Source organism: Denticeps clupeoides, chromosome 5, assembly GCF_900700375.1.
Source record: "Denticeps clupeoides chromosome 5, fDenClu1.1, whole genome shotgun sequence".
NCBI classification, from domain to species: domain Eukaryota; kingdom Metazoa; phylum Chordata; class Actinopteri; order Clupeiformes; family Denticipitidae; genus Denticeps; species Denticeps clupeoides.
The window spans coordinates 8,453,675-8,481,205 of NC_041711.1; the positions used below are offsets into that span (position 1 = coordinate 8,453,675).

The following is a 27,531-nucleotide window of genomic DNA, read 5'->3' on the forward strand; positions in this document are numbered from 1 at the left end:
GGAGTGTTACATCAGGAAGGGCATCTGGCATAAATTTTTTCCCAAACCAGTTGTGCGGACAGCGAGACCAGTTGACCCACTGTGGCAACCCCTAATGGGAGCAGTCAAGGGAAGAAGCAGATTTTAACTTTTATGCATTGTGTTGTCAATATGGATTATAGTTTAGTGGACATACTTGCAATGCCCAAAACCTTACACATTAGGGTTTTTTTTTCTACTGAATAAATTTGTAACTTTTAAATTAGCTGTTTTTAAGGGGTTAAAATCATGTTGCTTAGTGTCACATGAAGTAAAACAATATATAAAAGCTTTATAGATAAAAGAACATAGCAGCACTTTCTTTTTGCCTGCTTTCATCTGTGATGGTACTGTGGGTTCTGGTACTGGTCACATTAGTCAACACGCCCACCACACTAATCCTCTTTTGCGTTTTTAATATACGTCCCTTTGTGGTTTTCCATGAGCATAAACTGTCAAACGGTTTTGCTTCTCCAGTACAAAACAAAAGCCAAGAACACTAAGACCTGCACAGCTTTCTCAAATCCAGCTTTCCTCGGGTGACAGCCAGTGACACAGGTGTCCTACTTTTGGTTCTTCTATTGAGTTTTCTGTCGCTCATGAAGAGGAGGGGAAAAAAAAACCTTCAATGTGAATCACGACAAGAAGGAAGCTTTTACTTGAACATGTCTGCCTGCATATTTAGAAGGTCGCCATTTACATCTCCCGCCCCTGCTTCTCTCTCCGCAGGGTTGGACGCGAGGTTAATGAAACCAGCTGCCTGGCTCATGCCTCAGTGCTTCTGTCCCCCAAACATGATGGAAGTCACAAAGGAGTGGAGACCCCTGTGTTTCCCCCCTGTCTGAGTGAGAGGGGTGCAACACTTCAAAAATATGTGGACCAACTGTTATAAATACAGTTTATATAGCAAATCATTTACACGGTGACTGCACAGTGACTTTTATACCGCAAAAACAGCTTTTTTTCAAAGCTCCTGCTGATTAGAGTTTAGTTTTCAAATAATTTTACTTATCTAACTTTAAAGTAGTAAAAACATATGAATATAAATATGTTACCAACCATTCAGGTAAATTAGAATTACTGCAAAACACTACATTTATATTTAAGATCAATAATTCATAAAACATTCTGTCCTCTAATTAGTGTCATATTATGGGGGGAACTTAAATAAAGGACACCAAAGAGTTCTGTAAAAGATGCACTTGTAAGACAGTGGCGGTGCTAACTGGCAATAACTAGCCATAGTGTGAGAGATCCACTGATGTTAATGCAAACTAGTGAAATGAACACCAAAGTGAAAGTTTTTTTCTAATGTGTATAAGGTGTTTAGAAACCAAATCTCTGAATTTACTTTACATAGCATGAATGCATTTTTTTAATTGCCTTTTACTCTGACAGCCCTGCAAACCCAAACCCTGTGACCACAGCATTAGAACATGAAAGCCTGTAATGGTGACTGACTGGCATTGTGTTGGAGAAAATGGGTTGAAGCAGCATGCGGCCACACAGATTACCTAATCCTGTGGTCACCACGGCGGTCGCTTAACACCACACGCTCCAGCCAGGGAGAGGGAGAGATGATAAGAAAGCCAATCTGTCCGACAGCGGTGGCCGCCGTGGTGAGAGCATTAAATATTTACATTTTACAACGCGTCATTCCTCAAACTCCTGCCGCGGACATTCACCAAACTGCCACTCAACCAAGAGGCTTTACCTGCAGGACAACAGCCCTGTCGGCACGGCCAGCTCATATACATCATCTGCACCTCAAACCACACCGCGCCCCCCCCGTGCTGTTTACCACACACTTCGCCACTATCTGCAGGCCAACACACCTCACTCCCGACCCGTTTTAACCACTTCCAGCACTAACGGGTAGCTAGAATAAAAAAAAAAAAACTTAAACTGTAAAAGGTGAACAGCAATGGCAAATATAACATCTTTTCATGAAAGTATTCTCCGAAGCCCTAACCCGAGCGCTATCTAAACACACAGACAATGAGAGTGTGGTTCTCCGTAACCTTCCCGTGTATCTGCCTGGGCAAAGATTAATTACCGCAACAGAAACAAATGATGTGCTAAGCTGGCTATTAATGCCGGCACCATTGCATGATTAATGGGATCATCTATTGTGACTAAATCAAGTTTAACAAGGCCTGTTGCATCACTTAATGCCTTTCCCACAATGCCCTTTGGCTTTGTTGTGGGTCTTGTGAGTACATGATGAAGAAAAGAAAGGGCGCCTTGCTACATGACACAAAAGCCCTATCCACATCTAATTAACTTCGTAGCACACGCTCTCGTCTGCACACATGCACTTCTTTTCATTCAAGGATTTTCTAAACGATGCCCACAGAGAGATTCTGAAGTGCATACACACTCAAACACACACACACAAATATACTTGCTGCGAGCTACGCATGTGTATCTGTATGCAGTTACACTGTTAATGTTTGTGTTGATATACTTGCATTCGTACTGTGCGACGTAAACTGCAGTGTGTACTCCTTACCACCAGGAGTCAGTGTCAAGGCTGCACACCAAATAAATGAATGAATACCTGTATCTTAAAATTGTCATCTGTTGAATGCAGATATAATTATGTAGGTATTGCATCCGCATCCGTATATGTTCTTTTAATTTTTAAGTACGTGCACAAAAACCTATGCAAAGAACGCAAATATACGGACTGCGGCTGTACGTACGTATGAAATTAATAGCAAGTACATTTCTGCCTCTATTCACACACTGCCAACACATTCCTAGGCAAGAATAATCTACTAGTACAGTCTAGTAATTTAATTTTAGTTGGTCTTGTTTTTACAGGGTAAAGGCCGCTATTCATTGTGCGATCATTTCAGTCATCATCGTGTATATCTCTCAGGCTGTATGAAGTCACCTTTGTTGCAGGTCAAACTGAATGATTAACATGCCTGATGAAATGAGCCAACTGGACCATGATTGAGGACATGAGGACCACATGCAATGTGAAGTGAAGAATGCAGCATAAACTGTTGTTCTATTCAGATTTCACATAAACTCACCCAAACTGAATTTACCGCTATTTCTCAATATCAGCAAACGGATGCCTATATTTTGAACCATCATTTCATTCCAGGGGTCACATGCATTGATTTTGAAGCAGAAGGTCTAGCACTGATTAACTAACACTTAAATTAAGCCATCAGATATATGCCAACTGTATCATAAATGTTATTTTTCTTGTAACTGTAACATTACATCCAATGGCTATCTACCATTTGAAATATCCTACAACTGAGATTGGCTAAGTAGCTTACATGAAATAAAACTGATTTGGTGTGAATGCAGGATTTTAGTTCACACAAAACTGCGGATCGGTGTCTGTAAAAACTGCTGCAGCCCTTCTATGCAACCCTACCTGGTATTGACCCGGCATTGCTACAAGTTGCTTTCTTGCATGTCACACACTCCGTGTATGTGTTATTTAGACACCAGCGTATAAAATCCAGATCTCTATTTTTGTCACTCTCGTTCGGGCCCTGCCTCTGACAGAACTCAGTGACCTAAAAAGATGAATGGGGAGGTCTAGCTTATTTTAATAAACCCACACAAGTCCAGCGCTATTAAATAGATGTGCTGGGGCAAAGGCTTTTTGTAATTCCATAATGAAACTATGATTTATATGGGCTAGTGGGGGTGACAGGATGAATGTCTGGCCCAGTGATTTAATGCCACTTTATCAGCTCAAAACCACCATGAGGCTGGTTTGTTTACTTGTCTCCTTTAAACCCATGAACTCTGACTGGACACCCCTCTGTAAACTTGTCACCAGTAAAGCTCAGGCACTGCAATGCACACAAGGTGGTTGGACTACCATAAGACAGTAATGAAGTCCCCTTAAGGGTTAATAAAAACCTTGACGGAAATAAATTGAACTGATAAATATCTCGGACAGCAGCCATTAATAATCTCCCCTGGGTCAGAGCCCTCCCTCCCTCTCTCTCATTCAGTCCCCTCTCTATAAATGCACAGCCGCCTTTCTATGGTTGTAGCCACAGTCGCTACCTGTAAGAGAAGTTTGCAGTTCTGAAAAAGTCAGTGCTGCAACTATAATGCATATTACCCTGAACAATACAGATGTTATGCATGAGCAGGCCGCTGAGGGTAACTATTTCTGTGGGTGTCAGAAAAAGGATTACAATTTTATGTAAAAAAAAATATACATTTAATCATACATTGATCAATCGCCACAAATGAGAGTGTGCAGAGATGAAACCTACTTGTTGAAACCTACTAAATGTTGCAAAACAACATTTAGGTTCTAGCACAAATAAAGTAAATTACTTAAGTAAACAATCACAATAATAAAAGAAATGTCCTTCCATGGCCATTGATAACTGAAAGTGAAGTGAAAGTGATGTGATTGTGAAACACTGCAGCACAGCATACAGTGACACGAAATGTGTCCTCTGCTTTTAACCATCACTCTTGGTGAGCAGTGGGCAGCCATGACAGGCGCCCGGGGATCAGTGCATGGGGACGGTGCTTTTGCTCAGTGGCACCTCAGTGGCACCTTGGCAGCTCGGGATTCAAACCGGAAACCTTCTTATTACAGGGATGCTTCCTTAACCACCACTGCAACCTGATTCATGATTAAGTAATTAAGAGTAGGATTTCAGGCATCTTAATAAGCAAGCCTGCATTATAAATAGCAGGGGTGTATTGGCAAAGATCTAATGATACGATACACATCATGATACATTGGTCACAATACAATTATATCACGATATATTGTGATGCTGTACATATTGTGATATTCTACAGTTCACTATAAAAAAAACAGAGCTGGACTGTCATGTTTTTTGCAATTTCACTCTACCTGAAATGCCAGGCAGTCATTCAAAGTACCCAGCTGTACAGCGCCATCTACAGGAGCGGAGGTTGTATGCTGATCTCTGCTGACCTCACTAAACAAAACGCTTGACTGCACCACACAGTGGATTAAATCTGTATACAAAAATATTGATATTTGATGTCCCTGTATCGATTCAATATCACCACAAAAGATATCATGATATATTGCTCTGTCAACACCCCTAATAAATATATAGTATAACCTTAAAAGGAGGATATGAGAGTCAAAACAACAAAAACATCACAGCGATCAAATATAATGCCATGGAGGTTTGAGTAAGGAGTGATCTCCTTACTCCTTCTGTGAAAATACAACTCAAAACAAGCACACAGATGTGTGTTGTTCTTCTCTGAGGTAAAAGGTTTTCAACATTGAAAAATACAGTTGACATCTGACATCAGCAATGTGAGACTTCAGATTAAACATAAATTGTCCATTAAATGATTTGTGCTTGCACACTGCATTGCAAAAATAGGGCCCATTGTCATGACACCCTGTTGGAATACCTTTAACTGATTAGTTTCCCATGAAGTTCTCTGCTCCTGATTCATAAATGTTACACAGTACACTATGTACACTGCATCACAAGCCCATACCTCTGAGTGCTTTTATTCTCTGATGAGCTATTATTTTGGCATCAGTGGCACATCAACTACAGTATATCATATTTTGGCACACAAATTCACACTCTCTAATGAAGCATTAAAATGAAGCAGTTTGCATTCCATATGACTTAAATAGCATACCATGTACTAAACCTAAAGTGTTTGGAAAAGATTACATTCAGTTGAAATATTACAGGGGAATTAATACAATTTCATATAGGATATTTAGGTTTTTAAGTATTGACTAACACTCATGAGTGTTTACAGATACCGATCCGCAGTTTTGTGTGAATTGTTACACCCCTAACCTAAAATCCTGCATTCACACCAAATCAGTTTTATTTCATGTAAGCTACTTAGCCAATCTCAGTTGTAGGGTATTTCAAATGGTAGATAGCCATTGGATGTAATGTTACAGTTACAAGAAAAATAACATTTAAATAACAAATAACATATGAAATAACATTTACTAATTAGCATATTTTACAAATCTTATGATTTGTAACTGGTTGGGGTCACTCTGCTACTTTTCAACTAGAGTATAGTTGAAAAGTTATAGTTGGCATATATCTGATGGCTTAATTTAAGTGTTAGTTCATCAGTGCTAGACATTCTGCTTCAAAATCAATGCATGTGACAGTTAAGAAGCTCAGACAACTTCAGGAAAATAAAATGGAACCTGAAAAATGGTGCAATCAACACTTCAGATATTAAAACTATAGATTTAAAAGAAATAAATAGAAAAATAATATATAAGTATATGGGCTCATTTAAAGTTTACTCAATAGCCTTCAGCAATAACAGGGAGAAGTGGGGGAAATCAGTGGGAAATCACAGAAACCATTAATCGGCCTTCAGAGATAAACCACGAGGTTTACTCTCATGAAAATGGCCTATCCATCCAACTCTCTCATGGAAATCTGAGGTCAGCTCTCTGAGTGCACTCCTCAGTTGACTTTTCGGCTCTGCTGATTCAAGATCAGCTTATCTAAAACAGACAGCTGAGAGCAAGGCACTGGGCCACAAAATGGAGCCCTTAAAATACACACAGCAGCATCAATACTGCATCCACGATTCGATAAGGCTGGGAGAAGAAAAAAAAATGCTGAATATATGAACACTCCAATGGCAAAACAAAGCAATTGTAAAAAATCTAGCTAAACTTGCATGCAGCCAGAGATTGAGGGTGAGGCGAATACGAAACACTTAAAAGCTTGTAGCTGTCACAGATAAGTCCTGCACAGGAAGCAGAAAGCTGCCGCGTTTCGCTTGCTGGCCCCATGTAATATTAATCTTCACTCCCTGCGTATCAAACAGTCAGTACCTACTCTCTTGCAGTGCGCTGCCAAGTGAACTTGTTTTTTTTTTTCAAAAGTGAGTGTTTGACTGGCAAAAAAAAAAGAAAAAAGAAAGTTCCAAACACAGTGGAAATCAAAGTAAATGTCACTCTCTCTGAGCTCCTCCTGCCACATCCTGCAATAGTCTCATTATTCTGTTGCTTTAGCAACCATAAAACTTGCAGAAAGAAAGCCAGAATGGATGTAATGGATGTTTATTGTTTGCCACATCCAGCCCAGTGAATTCATCCTTGTTTTCAGAGAGACATTCGTACCGTTGCAGAACAAAAGAACGAGAGTTTCAGGATAATGACACTTTACAGTTGTTTTAGCCTCAGTAAGAGAGTACAACAAATTATAGAGTGGAAAATGTACTAGTGGCAGATATTCTTGCTTAATCTACTCCATAAAAGACACAATACCATGAAATAGGCTATTGTCACCAATGTACCCTATTATAATGATCTATAATGATGTGTCACTGTTGCAGGCTTAACAGTTGCAGCATCAGGACCATGGTTAAATGGGTTCTCTAAATCAAATAATTTCTTTAGGTCTAGCGGCCTTAGGATGTTAAATGTTAAACACAAACTACATAATTCATTTATAATGCGAAACATTATAAATATATAAAACACACATATATATATATATTTTTTTACACACACACACACGTTTTGCATTATAAATGCATTAAAATGCACGGAGTTTGAATATATTACAGTGGAAATATAATATATAATTTCAAATAATATATCAATTGATGGTACATATTATATGTCACGTTAAAGGTGGGAAAGAGCTGCTACAAGAGCAGCAGGTGTCCACCAAAACTACCAGAGGTGAAAAGGCCCTGAGCATCACTTGAATAATTTGGGCTTTCACTCTTGTCATTGTCAAAGACAACTTACGTTATGACGTTATGACATGTATGTATGTAACGACATTAACCAATAAAACAAATATCTCTCCAGGTGACATGCAGTATCCTGTCAAGAGACTTAGATGTTTCAGCAATGGTTCACCTCTCCTGACCTCTGCAGTGCCCATCCATTGACTCTGACCATATGACTTCCTCTGCTAAATGCCACTTAAGCTATTACAACTTTCGGCAGAGCCCAGCTCTGAGCCCCAAAGGGTGAGGACAGCGAGGGGGCAAAGGGATGAAAGCCTCTCCTCAAATGCCAGCAACGTGGCGTCACTGTTGCCATTGCCCAGACATGCCAACTTCATCAGGGTCCTCGGGAAAGACGGCCTGCATAGAGAAAAGGAGCTGACTGTGCTGTCTCAGCACTTCACCACTACAGATTTCTGATACCCGCTTCATGAGATTTGATGCCATGTTGGAACCTGACTGCAGCAGCAGCCGGTGCCATTAAAATTACAGAGTAGAACTGCAGCAACAACAACTGTAATAATAAAGTGCTATCACCAGGCAGGCTGAATCCAATCAGAGCCTGGTCTGGATGTGGACTGGGTGGACGGGTTCAAATGAGGAGGTGCTAGCAGCCACATTGGCTTCATGGATGTTAGGAGGCGTGCAGTGGTGGCAGCGGCACTGAAGTGCATTAATAGGGGCACTAATCTTACTCACATGCTCCATTAGCTCCTTGATCATTCCATTCCACTGGCTTTTGTCGTCCATCGAACCGTACTTCCCGTCTGGCACCAGCCGGATCTCGTAAGCAAAGCCCAGGATGTTGGCCAGCTCCTTGAGGAGATCGATGCAGAAGCCCTCGAAGCGGTCGTTGCCAACGAGTGCCCTGTCAGACTTCTTAAGCATGACATATGGCTCCTCCTGCCAAAACAGAAAACATCAAATGGGAGCCAGTGTTGAGGTCAGCGCTTTCGACCTGCACAGGCGCGCACACCCCAAAGTTTCTGCTGATGACTCATGGCGCTGTTTAACAAGAGCCGATAGCTAATTCCAACCGAGAGCAGCACAGCACGGACTCTTCCAGAAAAGACAAGGGTGGCCCACTGCTGACAACTGATTTACTCTACTTCATAGTAATTATGTTTTCTGTGTTGTCAGCCTAAAACAGACAGCCATTTAAAGAACGCTATAAACATGCGAGTCTAGCATGCTGAAAACGAGTACACAAGCGAAACATGGGTTACACAACTATATCTGACACATGCATACAAATCATTTCTTTGGACAGCACTATTTTGACGGCCTGTTTGGTTCTCAGACACAAATGACATCATAATGAAAGGAAATTCCACAATCCCCTTACACCTTTAGCTCTTTTTTTCTGTTTTGAATTAGTTCATGTGCCCACGCTCACACTCCCACTTTCAAACGTTGAGTACAGTTGCGTGTGCTCTATTGCCTGGCCACAGATAATTCCGGTACAGCGTGCACGCACGCTGTTATCTGGAACGTATAAATTCTTGATTAGGGCCATAACACCAACATAATGAAAACCAACATGCCCATAATGTCACAGTCATCACTAAACGCTGGAGAGGGAGTGTGCTTCTGCATGAGCCTGTCAGTCGAGACAAACCATACATATTCAAATTAGGGAGGAGAACGGTGAAGCTGCTTCCTTTTTGAAGCATGTCAGGTTTTCATGCCGCATTAGCTCAGGCCCTCTGCCTGCTAGCAGGCTGATACTTTGCTGCCTTTTATGATGCTTGGGATATTACATCGTTTATTGCTGTGATAGACCAGATATGCAATTTATGAACTCTTATCGAGGTTATCGATTCACTAGATGACCCCCCCTCCAGCTCTCGTCTCATCTTGCTTCAGTGTAACCCGACTGACACAGGATGGGTAGTGATGTAAAGGAAACTCCAAAAAACTGCAGAATGATGAGGCGACGCTCTCAGCCACCCTGTAATGGAAGGCTGATGTTAGAAGTGTGCGTAATGATGCTTTACTGAGTTTAGAAATCAATATCACCCCTGTCCTCCCATCTCCCTTTTGCCTGTATAGTAAATATCCCAGAAGGAGGCCATTTGCATGCCTCTGTCACCAGAGAGCACAAATCTTAATTTGTCAGACTCCATTGTGGTGTCAGCAGAGCCTATATTGAATGCATAAGTGTGCACTGGTAAACATTCATGCACAGCATCTAACAAATCATTCATTTTTCTCCATTCAGATGTTGAGGTGCATAGTACACAGCAATAAACATTTCTAAGTCATTGGAAATTTCAGGGTTCAGGTGACATTAATAACAAATATATACATGTGACCTTGAGTTCAGATCTGATCTACAACTAAGTCAAGAGTATTGTCAAGTATAATGTGTCTAAAATAATAATAAACCTCAATCCCATAGAGATGTCCAAAGAATATGGCCAGGCTAAAGCAGGTGAGTCTCCATTGAGTATTGAGTCTCTTATGAGTATTAATGTGTGTATTGATGGTTATGGTATTGTTTTGCAGGTGGTCAGCGTGCATGTGTGGAGTATCCCAGTGAGAGTGTGAGCCTTCCCTTTTTCCCTATCTCCTCTCTCATTTTCCCCAAGTAGTGCCCAAAGTGTTGTTTGTCTGGTGTAATTTTAAATAAAAGTGATAAAACTCTTCACCATTCTTGTGTCATTACAGCAGGAAACCATAAAATTATTTTTCCTTGCAACTGTATATTTTAGTGGGCAAACTAGAATGAAACATTTCAATACAAAGAAAGAGAATTCCTTCAGTTCTTGATCATCTAGCTTATTACATCTACTATTGGCTACCGCATAATGATATGTGAATCAGTGCTGCTGCACAAAAATTGCCAGTGCTGCTACACAAATGACAATCTCAGACAGACACATATCAATATTTAAAATATGTTTCAGAGGACTAACAATTGCACCGGGGCACACTTTTCTACAATATTAATTTGTTTTATATGGGTAACACGCTCGCCTTTGAACCAGAAGACCCTGGTTCAAATCCTGCTTACTACCATTGTGTCCCTGAGCAAGACACTTAATCCTAAATTGCTTGAGGGGGGGACTGTCCCTGTAACTACTGATTGTAAGTCGCTCTGGATAAGGGCATCTGATAAATGCCATAAATGTAAAAAATGTAAATTATGTCTCTGCTTTATGTTAAATCTGAATTCAAAGCATGAACAAAAAGGACTAGAAAACACTTGAAAGTTCATATTTGAATTTAAGAAGGGTGGTAGCCTTCAAAAATAAAAAAAATCTCCTGAAACACCTGTTTCAATCTTTCTCTGCTCTTTCTCTGCTTGACAGAAAATGTAATTCCCATCTTTGGTGCTGGAAAGGCACTGATTATATCCTTTCGAGGCCTCACTTGGTCATAATTACAGCCTACCAGTTCAAGCTCCAACTAATGACAGTATTTATCGTTGTTGATAACTTATGTGCCTCACCAAAATAAGCCCACAGGGGCCGTCCATTGTCAGCAACCTTGTGACAACTCCACAAAAAGCCCTAACCTCCCTAAGACAGGCTTAAACACAGGCCGCAATGCATCAGAACATGGCAGCGCTGTGGAGGCAGAAGGTACCTGTTACAATTAATGGCCTGGATTTCTTACCATAGTCAGACACAGTGGTAACCTATTTTAAAACCTATATTTTAGAAGGATGAATTAACATCAAAATGAGAATCAGCATTCTACCATGTATAATCTGTTTATGTCCATGCAGTTACTGCACTAATGCAGCGTCAAATGAGCTGTGGTGAGCATGGCGCTGAATCCTGCACTTTTAATGATTCCAATTTATTAATAATAATAAAGATAATGCATTACTGCTGCAATGCTCATACAGATGTCTAAGACGAACACTTTATTTTAATTACCATAAAACAATGTATAATACATTTTGATACTTTATTGTAATGTACAGATTTACAGATGTAATCAAAATGAAACATTCGGTTTTGATCACATTGTGGTCGTATCTTGAACTTCTGGTGAAGCTACACTGAAAAAGGAAACACTGGCAAAACATGCCTTAATCTTTCACACCTAATATTTCATCATTGCCGTAATGTAAATAAACCATGTAACAGCAGGTTTCTTTGGTTTATTTACATTACGTCAATACTAAAATATTAGGTGTGACAGATTAACTACATTTTAGCCAGTGTTTCCTTTTTTTCAGTGTATAGGAGAGAATTGCTGCAGGGTCTTTAGCATTACAGTAGAGAACACATTGTCTGTGAGATGACATTTGTGGTATGGAAACAAGGAAGCACCAGACCGTAAGAAATAAAACCTTCAGTTAATCTCTTCTCTCTTTGCATTCACTCTCTCTCTCTCTCTCTCTCTCTCTCTCGACTGCATAAGCCCAACAGTGTGACAAGGGAATATGGATCCATGACCTACCAAGATGGTGGTGATGACCAAGGAGCGGTTGGAGAGGGAATCAGTGATGTTCATCCCGTTCCGCTTGGGGACCTCTGTGATATTGAGACCTCCGGATGCACTCCATTTCCCCACCTATGCATAAAATATCATGTGACTGTCATGCATTGAAAGGGTCAAATGACCCTCCTCCACTACCCCGAAACAAGCTCTGTGCATTAGTACCCCGAGACGGCTGGCCAAGCAGCATTAGCTGATTAACTCTGTCACCCTTTTGTCATGAGGTCAGTTCACACGCTGGCACCATGCAAGCATATGTGAGCAGTGTGTGTGCCACTGGATTTGTGGATAAGTGATTTATATACCCTAGTTGGAATTTCTTGCATAGATGTTGAATACATTTTGACAGTCTTTTGCTAAAAAAAAATTGCAAAGATGAACAAATAACAAACCTGTGAGATCATTGATTTGGTTACTAAGGGCAGGTTGAGGGTTAAGTTCAGGTTTGACATACTCTTGTTAAATAGCAGCTATGCTACTTTGAACAATTTGACAATTGTAAAGATTGTGCCACAAGGAACACTGTAAAGGCAAAAAAACCTGCAATGAATTTAAAACAATACACCCAGCACTGAAGCAAGTAATAAATGCAGGATTACGTCAGACAAGAGCATCGACTGAGAATAATCTCAAATATCTTCACAGTGATCCAAACAAATAAGCTGTGTTTAACACAGGTGCTAGGCCCCAGCAGAAGGAAAAAAGGGGGGAACCCTCTTACTGAACAAATCATCACTGCAAATTGCTCCGTGGCTGTCAGTACTGATCTCTGCGAGCACAAACCCCACACAAGACCCCTGTCTCCGTCCTGCGCGCTATTTTAAAACTCATGGGGCTGGCAGACGAGGTGGATCCATGCACCGCCGGCATTCAGAGCCAATGTGTAAAAGCCCCGGATAGCGTTGCCCATGATGCTGAGCCGAGCATATGTTCAGATTTCTAAAGCAGCTTGAGCTACAGAAGAAGAATTGAGGACGCAGGTATATACAGTGGGGCAAAAAAGCATTTAGTCATGCACCAAATTCTCCCACTTAAAAAGATGAGAGAGGCCTGTAATTTTCATCATAGGTATACCTCAACTATGAGAGACAAAATGAGAAAAAAATCACATCCTCTGATTTTTAAAGAATTTATTTACAAATTATGGTGGAAAATTAGTATTTGGTCATTAACAAAAGTTCATCTGAATACTTTGTTATATACCCTTTGTTGGCAATGACAGAGGTCAAACGTTTTCTGTAAGTCTTCACAAGGTTTTCACACACTGTTGCTGGTATTTTGGCCCATTCTTCCATGCAGATCTACTCTAGAGCAGTGATGTTTTGGGGCTGTCGCTGGGTAACACGGACTTTCAACTATCTCCAAAGATTTTCTATGGGGTTGAGATCTGGAGACTGGCTAGGCCACTCCAGAACCTTGAAATGCTTCTTACGAAGCCACTCCTTCATTGCCCGGGCGGTGTGTTTGGGATCATTGTCATGCTGAAAAACCCAGTCACATTTCATCTTCAATGCCCTTGCATTTCATCTTCAATGCCCATCTGGATCATCCAGATGTTCTGTAGCACCGTTCACCGTTCTTGTGAGATCTTGCATGGAGCCCCAGATCGAGGGAGATTAACAGTGGTCTTGAATGGCTTCCATTTTCTAATAATTGCTCCCACAGTTGATTTGCTTACCTGTTGCAGATTCAGTCTTCCCAGCCTTGTGCAGGTCTACAATTTTGTTTCTGGTGTCCTTAAACAGCTCTTTGGTCTTGACCATAGTGGAGTTTGGAGTGTGACTGTTTGAGGTTGTGGACGGGTGTCTTTTATACTGATAATGAGTTCAAACAGGTGCCATTAATACAGGTAATGAGTGCAGGACAGAGGAGCCTTTTACAGAAGAATTTATAGGTATGTGAATCAGAAATCTTGCTTGTTTGTTAGTGACCAAATACTAATTTTCCACCATAATTTGCAAATAAATTCTTTAAAAATCAGAGGATGTGATTTTCAGAATTTTTTTTCTCATGTTGTCTATCATAGTTGAGGTATACCTATGATGAAAATTACAGGTCTCTCTCATCTTTTTAAGTGGTAGAACTTGCACAATTGGTGGCTGACTAAATACTTTTTGCCCCACTGTGTGTGTGTGTGTGTGTGTGTATATACACACACACACAATTGTAATAGTAATAGTTTTCTGACTTAATGCACTCATAAAATGATATTTTTATTCGGGAAAGTTCAGGCAAAGGCTCAAACACTGGCTAATATTCAATTAAGTGGGATTACCTTCAAAGTCTCGAGTTTAGCCGGCTCAAACAGTTAAAGCCGAATCAGTTTCTGTTCCGAGGCAACCAGACACGTGACACGTCAGCACAATAGATATTAATACGATTTCGCTGGAACTCAACAAACGGATTTTGCTGCCAAGACATTCCGTGTCTATACACAATAACAAAGGGGCAAATATTAACCATGCACATTTGGTTGAGGTTACTTCTTAGATTAACTAGATTACCTAAATTATGAACAGCTAGAAATGTGTTCTTTTATTATCTTGTTTCCACTTCTGATGTGTGTGTATACACTGCTCAAAAAAATAAGGGAACACAAAAAATTAGGCATCCTAGATATGAATGAATTAAACATTCTTATTAAAAACTTTGTTCTTTATATAGCGGAATGTGCTGACAACAAAATCACACAAACATTATTGATCAAAATCAAATGTATCAACCCATGGAGGTCTTGATTTGGATTTACATTCAAAATAAAAGTGGAAAAACACACTACAGGCTGATCACACTTACTACAGGCTGATCAAACTTTGATGTAACGTCCTTAAAACAAGTCAAAATTAGGCTCAGTAGTGTGTGTGGCCTCCACGTGCCTGTATTAGATTAGATTAGATTAGATTCAACTTTATTGTCATTACACATGTACAAGTACAGGGCAACGAAATGTAGTTTAGGTCTAACCAGAAGTGCAATAAGCAGCAAGTGCAGGATACAGTTCAAATAAGTTAAGTTATATATATATATACATAAAGTGATATGTGCTATACATAAAGTGATATGTGCAGTACAAAGTGATATGTGCTGTACAAAGTGATATGTGCAGTGCAGTGATTATCAAGAGTGTATGGGGGGGGCAGAGGAGTTCAGCAAGGAAACAGCTCTGGGAAAAAAAGCTGTTCCTAAGTCTGCTGGTTCTTGTCCGTGGTAGCCTGAACCGTCTGCCTGAAGGCAGGAGAGAGAACAGTTCGTGGGCCGGGTGGGAGGAGTCCTTAAGAATACTGTGAGCTCGACGCAGACAGTGCTTCCTCTGGATTTCCTCAATGGATGGAAGTGGAGTCCCTGTGATGCGCTGGGCAGTTTTCACCACCCGCTGCATCGCCTTACGCTCAGCAACAGTGCAGCTTCCATACCACACTGTGAGACAGCTGGTAAGGATGCTCTCTATTGTAGAGCGGTAAAAGTTCAACAGGATGGTAGTGGGTAGCTGGTTCTTTTTTAATGTTCTCAAGAAGAAGAGGCGCTGGTGAGCCTTCTTGACCAGGCTGGAGGTGTTAATGCTCCAGGACAGGTCCTCTGAGATGTGGGTCCCCAGGAACTTGAAGGATGTAACAGGCTGCACAGTCATCCCATTGATGTGGATGGGATCATGCGAGCCTCTTCTCTCCCTCCTGAAGTCCACAATGAGCTCCTTGGTCTTGGTGGTGTTTAAAAGAAGGTTATTTTCTGTGCACCAAGTGGCCAGATGCTGGACCTCCTCCCTGTAGGCAGTCTCATCGTTGTTGTCGATGAGACCTATCACCGTGGTGTCATCTGCAAACTTAATAACGGAGTTTGATCCATACATAGGTCGGCAGTCATGGGTGAAGAGGGAGTAGAGGAAGGGGCTCAGCACACAGCCCTGTGGTACACCAGTGTTGAGCGTGACAGTAGTGAAGCGGATGTGGCCTGACCTTACATGCTGTGGTCTGCTGGTCAGAAAGTCCATAATCCAGTTGCAAAGTGAGGTGTTGATGTCCAGGGCTCTAAGTTTAGAGATTAGCTTAGAGGGGATGACAGTGTTAAATGCTGAGCTGAAATCAACAAACAGCATCCGTGCATATGTGTTTTGCTTGTCCAGGTGTGTGAGTACAGAGTGCAGCGCTATGGAGACTGCATCCTCTGTGCTCCTATTGCTACGGTACGCAAACTGGTGTGGGTCCAGAGTTGGTGGGAGGAAGTCCCTCAGATGTGCCAGGACTAACCGCTCGAAGCACTTCATGATTATGGGTGTGAGTGCTACAGGGCGGTAGTCATTCAGGCATGTTGGGCTAGAATGTTTCGGCACTGGTACAATGGAGGTGGATTTGAGGCATGTTGGAACAGCTGCTTGGGCGAGAGACATGTTAAAAATGTCCGTGAATACGCCAGCGAGCTGCTCTGCACATGCTCTAAGAACGCGCCCCGGGATGCCGTCTGGTCCAGCAGCCCTGCGCGCGTTTATCCGACTCAGTGCAGTGCAAACATCTGAGGAGGTGAGTATGATGGGCGAGTGGTCGGTAGATGAGGGGATCTTGACAGCAGGTTGCTTGTTGTCTCTTTCAAAGCGAGCATAAAAGTCGTTGAGCTCATTCAGAAAGAGGACATTTGTGGTTGTGGGGGCTGAGTTGCTGGGTTTGTAGTCTGTAATGGCCTGAATGCCCTGCCACAAGCGTCGAGGATCAGCATTGGAGAAGTATTCCTCTAGCTTTAGTTTGTAGCAGTGCTTGGCCTTTTTGATGCCCCTCTTCAGGTTCGCCCTGGAAATGCCGTAGGCCTGTGCATCACCCGATCTGAATGCATTGTTGCGTGCCTTCAGCAGGAGACGCACCTCCTTGTTCATCCAAGGCTTCTGATTAGGGTATGTGGTGATCTGTTTCTGAGTAGTAACCGTGTCTATGGTGGTGTTAATGTAGTTCAGAACAGAGGAGGTGTAGATGTCGATGTCCGTGTGAGAGCCACAGGTGGCCTGTGAAGCAAACATACTCCAGTCTGTGTGTTGGAACCTGTCCTGGAGTGTGATGTCAGCCCCCGCTGGCCACACTTTGATGGTCCTCACTGATGGCTTCACACGGTTGATGAGGGGGGAGTACTTGGGGGTGAGAAACAAAGAAAGGTGATCTGATTGTCCGAAGTGGGGGAGGGGGGTCACAGCATAGGCTTCAGCCATGTTTGTATAAACTTGATCCAGAGTTTTGTTTCCTCTGGTGTGACAGAGAATGTTTTTATGAAATTTAGGAAATACCGTCTTCAAATTGGAATGATTAAAATCCCCCGCCACAATGTATGCAGCCTCTGGGTGATCAGTCTGTTGTTTACTGATGGCCGCATGAAGTTCGTTCATAGCAAGCTTGGCATCAGCATCAGGAGGAATGTAAGTGGCAGTTATAATGGTGGATGTGAACTCCCGCGGCAGATAGAACGGTCTGCACTTAACCATGAGAAACTCTAGGTTAGCTGAGCAGTGTCTCCCAATGATAGTAGAGTTCGTGCACCAGGCTTTGTTAACATAGATGCACAATCCCCCACCTCTGGTCTTACCGGAGTCATCCGCCGTTCTGTCTGCCCGGAGAATGTGGTGCTCAGCTAGAGCAATAGCATTGTCCGGTATTCCGTTGTTTAGCCATGTTTCAGTGAAAATCATGACATTGCAGTTCCAGAGTTTCTTGCTGTGGTTGATTCGGAGTCGAATCTCATCCATTTTGTTCACCAGTGACCGTACATTGGCGAGAAGAATGCTGGGCAAAGAGAGCCGGTGTGGTGTTAGCTTTAGCTTAGCTCTTAGCCCTCCGCGCTTCCCCCGCCTTTGTTTACGGTCTCGACGGCGTCTTCGAGCACTTCCGCCCGGTCGGGTAGGGTGCGCCGCCTCGGGTGTTCTGCCGATCTCAGGGATGAGTTCAAGATTGCTGATAAAACTGTTAAAATTACGGGAACCAATATCCAAAAGCTCTTGTCGGGAGTACGATGTTGAGGCACTACTGTTCTGCACGAACAGCCCCGACATGAGCAAGAAAATTACCGCAAAACTGCAGAAACTGGAGAGACGCTGAGCCTCGCGATGTGTACGCGCCGCCATCTTGGTCACATGCCGCCGCCATCTTGGTATGACCACCCTACAACACCTGGGAATGCTCCTGATGAGGTGGCCGATGGTCCCTGAGGGCCAGTTCATAGCGTCACTGCCTTCGTTTTACAGGAACTGCTGACACGCTCCAGCCACATAAGGTCTAACATTGTCTTCCAATAGGAGGAATCCAGGGCCTACCGCACAAGCATATGGTCTCACAAGGGGTCTGAGGATCTCATCTCAGTACCTAATGGAAGTCAGATTGCCTCTGGCAAGCACATGGAGGGCTGTGCGCCCCCCCAAAGAAATGCCATCCCCAAAGAAATGCCGTCTCCAGACTCTGTCACATCTGTCACATGTGCTCAGTTTGAACCTGCTTTCATCTGTGAGAAGCACAGGTGCTGGTGTTCTCTGGCAAATGGCAAACATGCTGCGCGGTGGTGGGCTGTAAGCACAACACATTTTCATTTACATTTAGAGCATTCATCAGACGCCCTTATCCAGAGTGACTTACAATAGTTACAGGGACAGTCCCCCTGGAGCAATTTAGGGTTAAGTGTCATGCTTAGGGATACAATGGTAGTAAGTGGGATTTGAACCTGGGTCTTCTGGTTCATAGGCGAGTGTGTTACCAGGCTACTACCACTACCACTACTACAACACCCTCATGGAGTCTGTTACTGACCGTTTGCGCAGAAACTCGCAAATGTATGGAGGTCATAAATGGAGGTCATTTGCAGGACTCTGGCATTGCTCCTCCGGTTCCTCCTTTCACAAATGTGGAGGTAACGGTCCTGCTGCTGGGATGTTGCCCCGACTACAGCCTCCTCCACATCTCCTGATGTATTGACCTGTCTCCTGGTAGTGCCTCCATGCTCTGGACACTATGTTGACAGACACAGCAAACCTTCTTGCCACAGCTTGCATCGATGTGCCATCATGGATGAGCAGCTCTACCTGAGCCACTTGTGTGGATTGTAGACTCTCATCTCATGCTACCACTAGAGTGAAAGCACCGCCAGCATTCAAAAGTGACCAAAACATCAGTCAGAAAGCATAGGAAGTTGTCTATTCCATTTGCACGACAGCATGTGAAATTGATTGTCAATCAGTGTTGCTTCCTAAATGGACAGTTTGATTTGACAAAAGTGTGACTGACTTGGAGTTACATTGTGCTGTTAAAGTGTTCCCTTACTTTTTTGAGCAGTGTATATTCATTTGATAATTAAAAAATATAATTGCTTATACCTGGAAATCTAGAATCTTTATCTTGATTTTTCTCTTGCAACACAAAAAAGTAAATGTTTCCCTTTTTGTGAACATTTATGTTGATAAGATGTTCTGAAACATCTTTACACACCCCATTAGCACTAAAACGCATTTCGGGTATCACCTTGGATCGGCATTACCATTAACGGTTGCAATTAACACTGTTGTGCACTGGCATGCAATTTTCTTTATGACCCACTAACTTGTGCTTATGTTTAAACAGTCCATTTGCTTCCTTGTTAGGAGGTAAATTATACTGTCAAAACTAGATTGGCTTCTATTTGTTCTGTGACTGAGACAAAAACAAGATGCAGAGCCAAGGCGGGGAGGTTGCGTTGATGATGGAGTAGTATTATCCCCTGCACCGGGCCCGCCTATCACAATTCAGTGGTACAGCATGGCAGGGGTCATTATGCACAGTTCCACATGCTGGCATCATGTGATTCCGTTTGGCTGCGGTGAGTGGGGCCATCACTCTAGTAGCCATCTTTGTAGTAGCACACAAGGCATATTTTATTCCGGTATTATCAGTGAAATGGATCCGGGCATTATTCACACACAGTACACATTACAAAGATCTTTGTTGTAAATTGTATGAATTATTAATAAATGAATTCATTATATAATTAATTTTTAATAACTTAATCACACACCTGTATGAAATAACACACCTTGATAGGTAGTGTTACATACTGCACATAATACACTTTGGCCAATGTGTGTGTCAGTGTCTGAATCTCTGCTCGGGATGGAGCTAAATCCATGTACAATATTAGGAAAAGCAAAAAATATGAATAAGTATGAATACGTATTCCATTAAGGATATGTATGAATATTTGATATTCCATTGATGAATCTCAACTCTGTAGCCCAGTTACATTAGACTGCTTGACCTGCTGCTTTCAGAACCAGGTATATGTTTGTTGCCAGATCCCTTTTTGGTGTTGCTGGTTATAATATAATGTCATGGTTGGACCTGGCGTGGTACTCCTGACCCACGTCTGGACAGGAGCTTGCTGTGAATAGTCTTCCCCTGATTCCTAATCGTCTGCACCCATTCCCGCTTGTATACAACAACTTTGTATCACATCCTCATTGTGGTATGTCTTGTCTGATGTTACTATGCATGTTTTGTAAATAAAGCCACCCTTTGTATAAAGTCTCACCATCTTAGCCAGCGGCAGAATTTTAGTCTACCTAAATATTTATCTGTCTCATTAGTGAAAGTGGAGTGATTGTCATTGTGAAGCACAGCAAGCACAGGACATGATGACACAACAAAATGCATCCTCTGCTTTTAACCATCACCCTTAGTGAGCAGTGGGCAGCCGTGACAGGCGCATGGTGAGCACTGTGTAGGGACGGTGCTTTGCTCAGTGGCACCTCAGTGGCACCTTGGCGGATTGGGATTCGAACCGGCATATTCTGAATTAATATGCTAAAATTAATCAAAAACTGTAATAAATATAAGAATAAGTACTGAAACAATTACTCTTCTCAAAAACATGTCATATCTAAACTGAAAAAACAAAATCATGGTGGTATCCATACCGATATTGAGTGATATTGAGTGAGTAAAGTGTTAGGAACAAAAAAGATGCCAGATCATTTAATGAAAATGAAGATTATCAATTTACAGAAGGTTTGATTCAAAGAACTAATGCAAGATGCCAGTCAAATTTGCTTAAATGTCATTTCAATGCAAAATTGTTCTCAGTGGTTTGTATGCACCCCCCACTGGGCTCCTTTTGAGATGATGGATGGTGTCCTGGGGTATCGCCTCCCAGATCCTGACCATGATATCAATGAGCTCCTGGACAGTCTGAGGTGCAACCTGGCAGCATGAGATGAAACTAAACATTATGTCCCAGAGATGTTTAATTGTATTTAGATCAGGCAAGCTGGGAGGCCAGTCAATGGTATCAATTCCTTTATCCTCCAGAATTTCAGCGTGCCATTGTGCAATTCAAACCTGACTTACTACCATTATGTGCCTAAGCAAGGACTGTCCCTGAAACTACTGATTGTGCAGCATTCTGGATAAGCGTGTCTGATAAATGTAAATCTTTCACATCTGTCACATGAGCTCAGAGTGAACCTGCTCTTCTGTTAAAAGCACAGTGTGCCAGATCCAGTCCTGCCAATTCTGGTGTTCTCAGGCAAATGCCAGCAGAGCTCCACAGTGCCAGGCACTGAGCACAGGGCCCACTAGAGGACAATGGGCCCTCAGGCCACCCTCTTGAAGTCTATTTGTAATGGTTTGGTCAGAGATGGTTATGATCGCTAGCTGTGTATGGATCTGGCCGGACTCATTCCCTTTCCTCTTTGCACAGGAGAAGAATATACCCGTCCTACCTATAGGTTAAGGACCTTTGAGAGCCAAGTCCGAATCACCTCGTAATTCTCTGTCTCCTGGAAACTGGCAAAGGCACATATTGATGTGCCATCCAGGTTGGACTGGTGTTGTACGACCTGTGCAACTTCTATAGGGTCCAGGTTGATTTTATTTTTTTCTGATCATCCCTAACGTCTGCCTCTATGGATGTACGAGTTTACAATCTGTGTAGACCAATGTTTATTTTGTATGGTGCAATATTTTCTCATGACACAAAAATTGTGGCTTGTGTGCATGTGCATTTACATACAGTTTTTGTTTAAGATGCAGGATCAGTGTGTCCATGCCTGTTGTGTGTGTTTGTGTCCGTACCTTTTCCAGTCCGTCCTCCTTCAGGCTGACAATATCCAGGTCAAAGTCCGTGCGGAGGCCAGTAGTTTTGTTAAAGGTCAGTCGTCCCGTCAGACCATCCCAGTGAGACTATATAGAAAGAGACACAGAGATTCACACACACAAAAAAACATACACACTCACACACAAACACGAAGCTGAACAAATGTTATAGCACTCAAAGGCACATAAAAATCAAAAAGCAGTTCTCTCTGTCTCTCTCTCTCTCTCTCTGTCTCTCCCTAAAATACGACACACGTGGCTTCTATCTCCCTCTTAATTACGCTTTATGTCTCAATGCGCTCTCCCTGAAGACCTCGATCTTAATTAACCACCATTTAATTTGCTTGATTCTTCACCAGAAAAAAAGATGGTATAAAATGGTGCACCTCTCCATCACCATCCCCTCCCATCCTGCTCTTCTTCTGGTCTCCGGCTCCCTCTCTATCGCTGTGGATGACACAGACCCTACTCATCCTGTTTTGGGAGCTGGAACAGGGACGTCTGTTTCATGCATGCTCCTCTTGCCACATCCCCATCCCCCCGTTTTTCCTGTTCCGTTCACCAGGATCTACGCAGCTCTGTTTTACAAGCCTAATCTGGCTATTATGAGTCACAATCAGGGAGTCTCTTGTGAAATGAAATAAGAGCTGATTATGTCGTTCACAGGCGCATTGTGACCGGAATGAGTTCATTTTGAAAGTGGGCCACACTGAGTCACTGTCAGCCTGGCATCTGGAACTGGGTTGAGAATAAAGGGGGCTTATTGAGGCCAACCTCAACTGCACGACTCCTGATTAGTGCATTTACTCATGTATAAACACACGTAACCACATGCACACACACACACACACACACACACACCAGGATTTAAACCCATTATGGAAAAACGTACATTTATTATCATTCTGCAATTATTAATACATAATTAAGAGAATTATAATATTATAAGTAGTATATAATAGATAACTAATTGCTTAAAATGGTTAAATAATTAAAAAAAAAAATTTATAAAAATTTAACTTAATTTTTTTAAGTGCTGTTGTCATGGTGACATGGTGGAAAAATGGACACATTCACACAACATTCACAAACAGTAGTTTTCTTACAAAGAACACGCACCAGTACACACCAAAACAAGACATACCAGTTACGAACCTCTATGGACACAGCCGACTCAATGACTATTATCTTCACAGCTCCTCGACTCAGCAGAAGACAGGTCCCCTATCTGGCTGCATGACAGCAGGGTCCTGGTGCACATGAACGTTCAACGTGCATGGTCCCTTGCTAGCGTTGTGTGAGGTGTGGGGCAGGAGGTGAAGGCCTGAACCCAAAGGGGTTCTGCCGGAAGCTACAGGGCGACTGATCAGCATGGACCCATTGTCACTCGCCTACGAGCTGCCTAGTGCCTAATGAAAGGCATGCTGGGAGTCTCGCATAGATCCAGGGGCTCTGACTTTGTGTTTGTGTTCCCCCTCCTGATCGTGTACAGCAGTTCTGGCACGTATAAATGTTTCCTGTTTGTGCTTTGCCCTTGTCGGGTCCTTTACATGTCTGTCTTGTATTGCTATGTGTTTTATGCATTAATCCCCTGCTTGTGATAAGCCATGCGAGTGTGTCCATCTGGGGTGGTAGTAGCCTAGTGGGTCGCCTATGAACTGGAAGACCCAGGTTCAAATCCCACTTTCTACCATTGTGTCCCTGAGCAAGACTCTTAACCTTAAGTTGCTCCAAGGGGACTGTCCCTGTAACTACTGATTGTAAGTTGATCTGGATAAGGGCGTCTGAAAAATGCTGTAAATGTAAATCTATTCACCACAACGCTGTGACAGCTGTAGTTCTGCAAGGTCGCTTTATTGACTTAGTTGAGAACGTTCTTTAATGCATTACTACATAATTACACTTTAGTATTACATAATACTGACCTGACTTCAGAGCAACTCTTTATAATAAGAAGCCCTAAAAGCAAATTAATCATCATATGGTTGTCTTAATGACAAATTCATAAATCATGGTTTTATTCATTGAAATGAAGATGGTAAAAGATTAAAATGAATAGATTTTGAAGGCAGATTATGTTCAAAGTAAATTTAATTTAAGTCTATTTAATTTAAGTCTATTAAAAGTGGTTGAGTTTCCATTTGAATGTCTGAGGTGTTGCTGTCTGTGGTGCTGATCAGTGGCCTTTTAAAGGGTTAATCAGCAGACGTATGTTTCGGAATATTTCACAGCCCCGACAAATTCATCTTCTCATTACCTCCTTAATGAAGCTCATGAAACGGCCACCGAACCTCCAGGGCTTGTGTCGGTGGCACTGCAGGGAATTGACGGTCATCTGCGGGGCGTGCTGGTACGAGACGGACACTATGTGGACAGCGTCATACGTCAGAGCAGCATCTGTCTGGAGTAAAGGGGCACATTATTTCAGCTGATGGGAGGTGCCAGGACCAGGCCGAACGTGATAATACTGCAATCGTCTGTCCAGTGTGACTGGACAAATAAACAAACAAACAAAAAAAAGCTGACTCAGCATCCAACATAATATATCCGCAATAACACAAAACTGGGCATCTCCTAGACTTATCCTTAATAATTCATGCTGCATGCCTCTTCTGCATGAAAGTGTAAATAAGAGGCTTTCCAGCCGGGTAAAGAAAAAATATAAAGCTGGCTACCGAGATGTTTATGGTGCATGGGGCTATATCCACAAAAGATTTAGGAGCAATTAAATATTGGTAGTATATTCAGTGAAATGCATGGGCTCCTTGAAACGGAAATAATTATACCAGGGAGTGCTGTGTTATATTTTGATCCTCAAATACATTAATACTCAAACAAACAATGCTAGCTATATTCACAGGGAATTTTTTGCCATTAGCTATGCTCTTTTCTACGCTAAAGCATGAAAGAGGGAATATTAGCAATTAGCAAAGCTATTTTGGTTTTGAAGTTGCATGATTAAGGAGAGATTTCTGGACTGGTTGATCGTACAAGAAGTAATTTTCAAACAGATTTTCAAGAACAACGTTCGTCTCATGTGGATCTGCTGAAAAGTAATTCAGGGAATAATTTCTCTCCAATCTCATAGTGAGAAGCATGTGAGGTCAGGCTTACCGTCATGATTCCCTCCAGAAGGCCCGAGTCCGGTTTGGGGGGGATCTGTCTCTCCAGCGACCACTTCTCCACGATGGAGGCCACCTGAGGGTTGTCCACATTCAGGATGCGGAAGCCGGTCATGTTCACCCCGCAAAAGCGGTACGGCTCCAAGTCAATAGCTATGAGGTCCTATAAACAAGGAGGAAAGTGAGGGGAGTGGGTTGAGAAAAGGGGTGGGGTTGGCGGCGGGGTCGAGCAGGGTTTCTCATTCAGCTGAGTGGGATTGAACATTATAGAAGCCTAAAACATGAGGCGCCAGTCCCTTTGTACTCTCATAAAAAGTGGGGCCTGGAAATAAAGGGATTATACTGAGCTTCCAGGCAGCCTGAGCAGGGCAGGATAAGGGATTTCAGGGGATGTGCAAGCCTCCAAGTCTGGGAACCAAAAACAGGGATATGCGCGTCAGCCTTTCACCCGGTCTGATTGAAACAGCCATCCAGTGGGTAATCCCTACTTCATGTTCCTCATTTCAAGCCACTAGCAGACCATTTCTCTTGTGGGCTGTTTATTTTGCCCAGGTTGGGTGTGTACCTCAGACGATTGTATAAAAATCTCCAAATAAGTAGCACCGGGTGAGTAAAGTGGCACAAAGCTGGTGTGCAAATCAGTAGACAGTCTATCCCAGAAACAGCAGGGCCACGCCACTCATGCTGAGCAACTTTGGGCTCCCGTCTCTGGAGAAATGAGCAGCTCGGCACATGTCTTCAAATGGAATCTCCTTAATAATGTAACACCCCCATGCCCCCATGTAAATAAACACCTGCTCCGGTGCAGGAGGCAGGCGCTACGATTCTCCGACTCTGGCGCACATGGCTCGGCGAAAATGCCACTTGGTTCAACATAATAGACCATGTCATTAATGCCCTGTGGGGTTTGAGCCGAGGGAATAATGTTGAATGTGCTCGGAAGAAGGTTTGCCCCCAAGAAATGATAAGCCCAAACCGTTTTTTTTTTTTAAATACTAATTTGGGTTAATGCTTTAATGTTATTCCCACAGTAGGGGACCGGAAGAAATGTGTTCCTTTAAGATGTTGTACAGTGCTATTAAGGAGTCAAAAGAGACCTTAAGGTTATGTGTTCTTTGTGTTTGTGTTATTATGTTGCATGAATACATATCTTTTTGTGCACATTGCTGAAAAAATTATAGATTCAATTGAATCCCTTTTCTCCCCTTTTGCTGCCTCTGCAGTGCTTGTCTGACTTGCTACACTGAACAGTGAACTATTTTAAATGACTTGTTCCATTAGAAATTCCCTCCAGATGGGTCTCCTGATAAAATAAAAGTATCAGCCTCCACCAGGCTGAATTAGTTTATTAGAATGGACAGTACTCTGTCTGTACAGTGAGCCATAACGTTTGGATCATAAAAGCTTATGGCCAGGGTGGGGTTTGGCACAGGCGATGGGTAATGCAGCACAAATCAACATATTATGAAACATTATTTGACTTGACCACTACTAAAATGTTATGGGTTTCCAGACAAATATTTGCAGATCAATACATTTGAGTCTGAATTTAAAGCTCTTAAATTTACTTTTTAAATACTTTTACAAGCAACGGTGGTGCCATTCCACCAAAATGCAAAAAAAAAGCCACACAGCCATTTGAAAGGACATTATACTAATTATTTTTTCATCGTGCTGCATGCCACCCACCGTTTTTACATCAGCTATCTATCTAGTTATTTATACTTTTGTATACTGCAGTAGAATGAGGTCATATTGTACTGTAATTATATACTAGGACAAGTGACGCCGGAGACACTTGTGGAGCTAAAGTCTGCGTTTCACTGCAGCACATCACACTCTGCGGCAATACACAAACAAACAATGCAGGGTGAGTCTCCAGCGAGAATATTAGCCCTTTGATATTAAGCTGAAGTTACAGGAATGTGTTCGCTCATGATCTCTGCTGGCTAGCCCACGGGAGCGCAACACTGGAGTCATGACAGACTAATTTCAGAGGAGACAGCGGGTATTACCCCCCCTAACACAAAGCCCTTGACTTTTCATGCTCTAATAATTCAGTGGGATCCTCATCCAAGACAACAAAAAAGAACAACTGCTATCAGGCAGTGCTTACAAAT

The 27,531-nt window shown here is 42.4% G+C and overlaps 1 protein-coding gene across 2 annotated transcripts in view; it reads right to left on the minus strand.

Annotated features, from left to right (window-relative positions):
* The window catches only part of grik3 (glutamate ionotropic receptor kainate type subunit 3), a 101,711-nt gene that overhangs the window by 20,162 nt on the left and 54,018 nt on the right, over positions 1-27,531 (minus strand). For both annotated transcript variants that reach the window (XM_028978889.1, XM_028978890.1), the window contains exons 6-10: positions 25,404-25,574; positions 24,547-24,690; positions 22,269-22,376; positions 12,169-12,282; positions 8,452-8,655 (exon numbers count right to left, since the gene is read on the minus strand). In XM_028978889.1, coding sequence (XP_028834722.1) covers positions 8,452-8,655; positions 12,169-12,282; positions 22,269-22,376; positions 24,547-24,690; positions 25,404-25,574 — 741 coding nt within the window. The remainder of the gene's footprint in view (positions 1-8,451; positions 8,656-12,168; positions 12,283-22,268; positions 22,377-24,546; positions 24,691-25,403; positions 25,575-27,531) is intronic.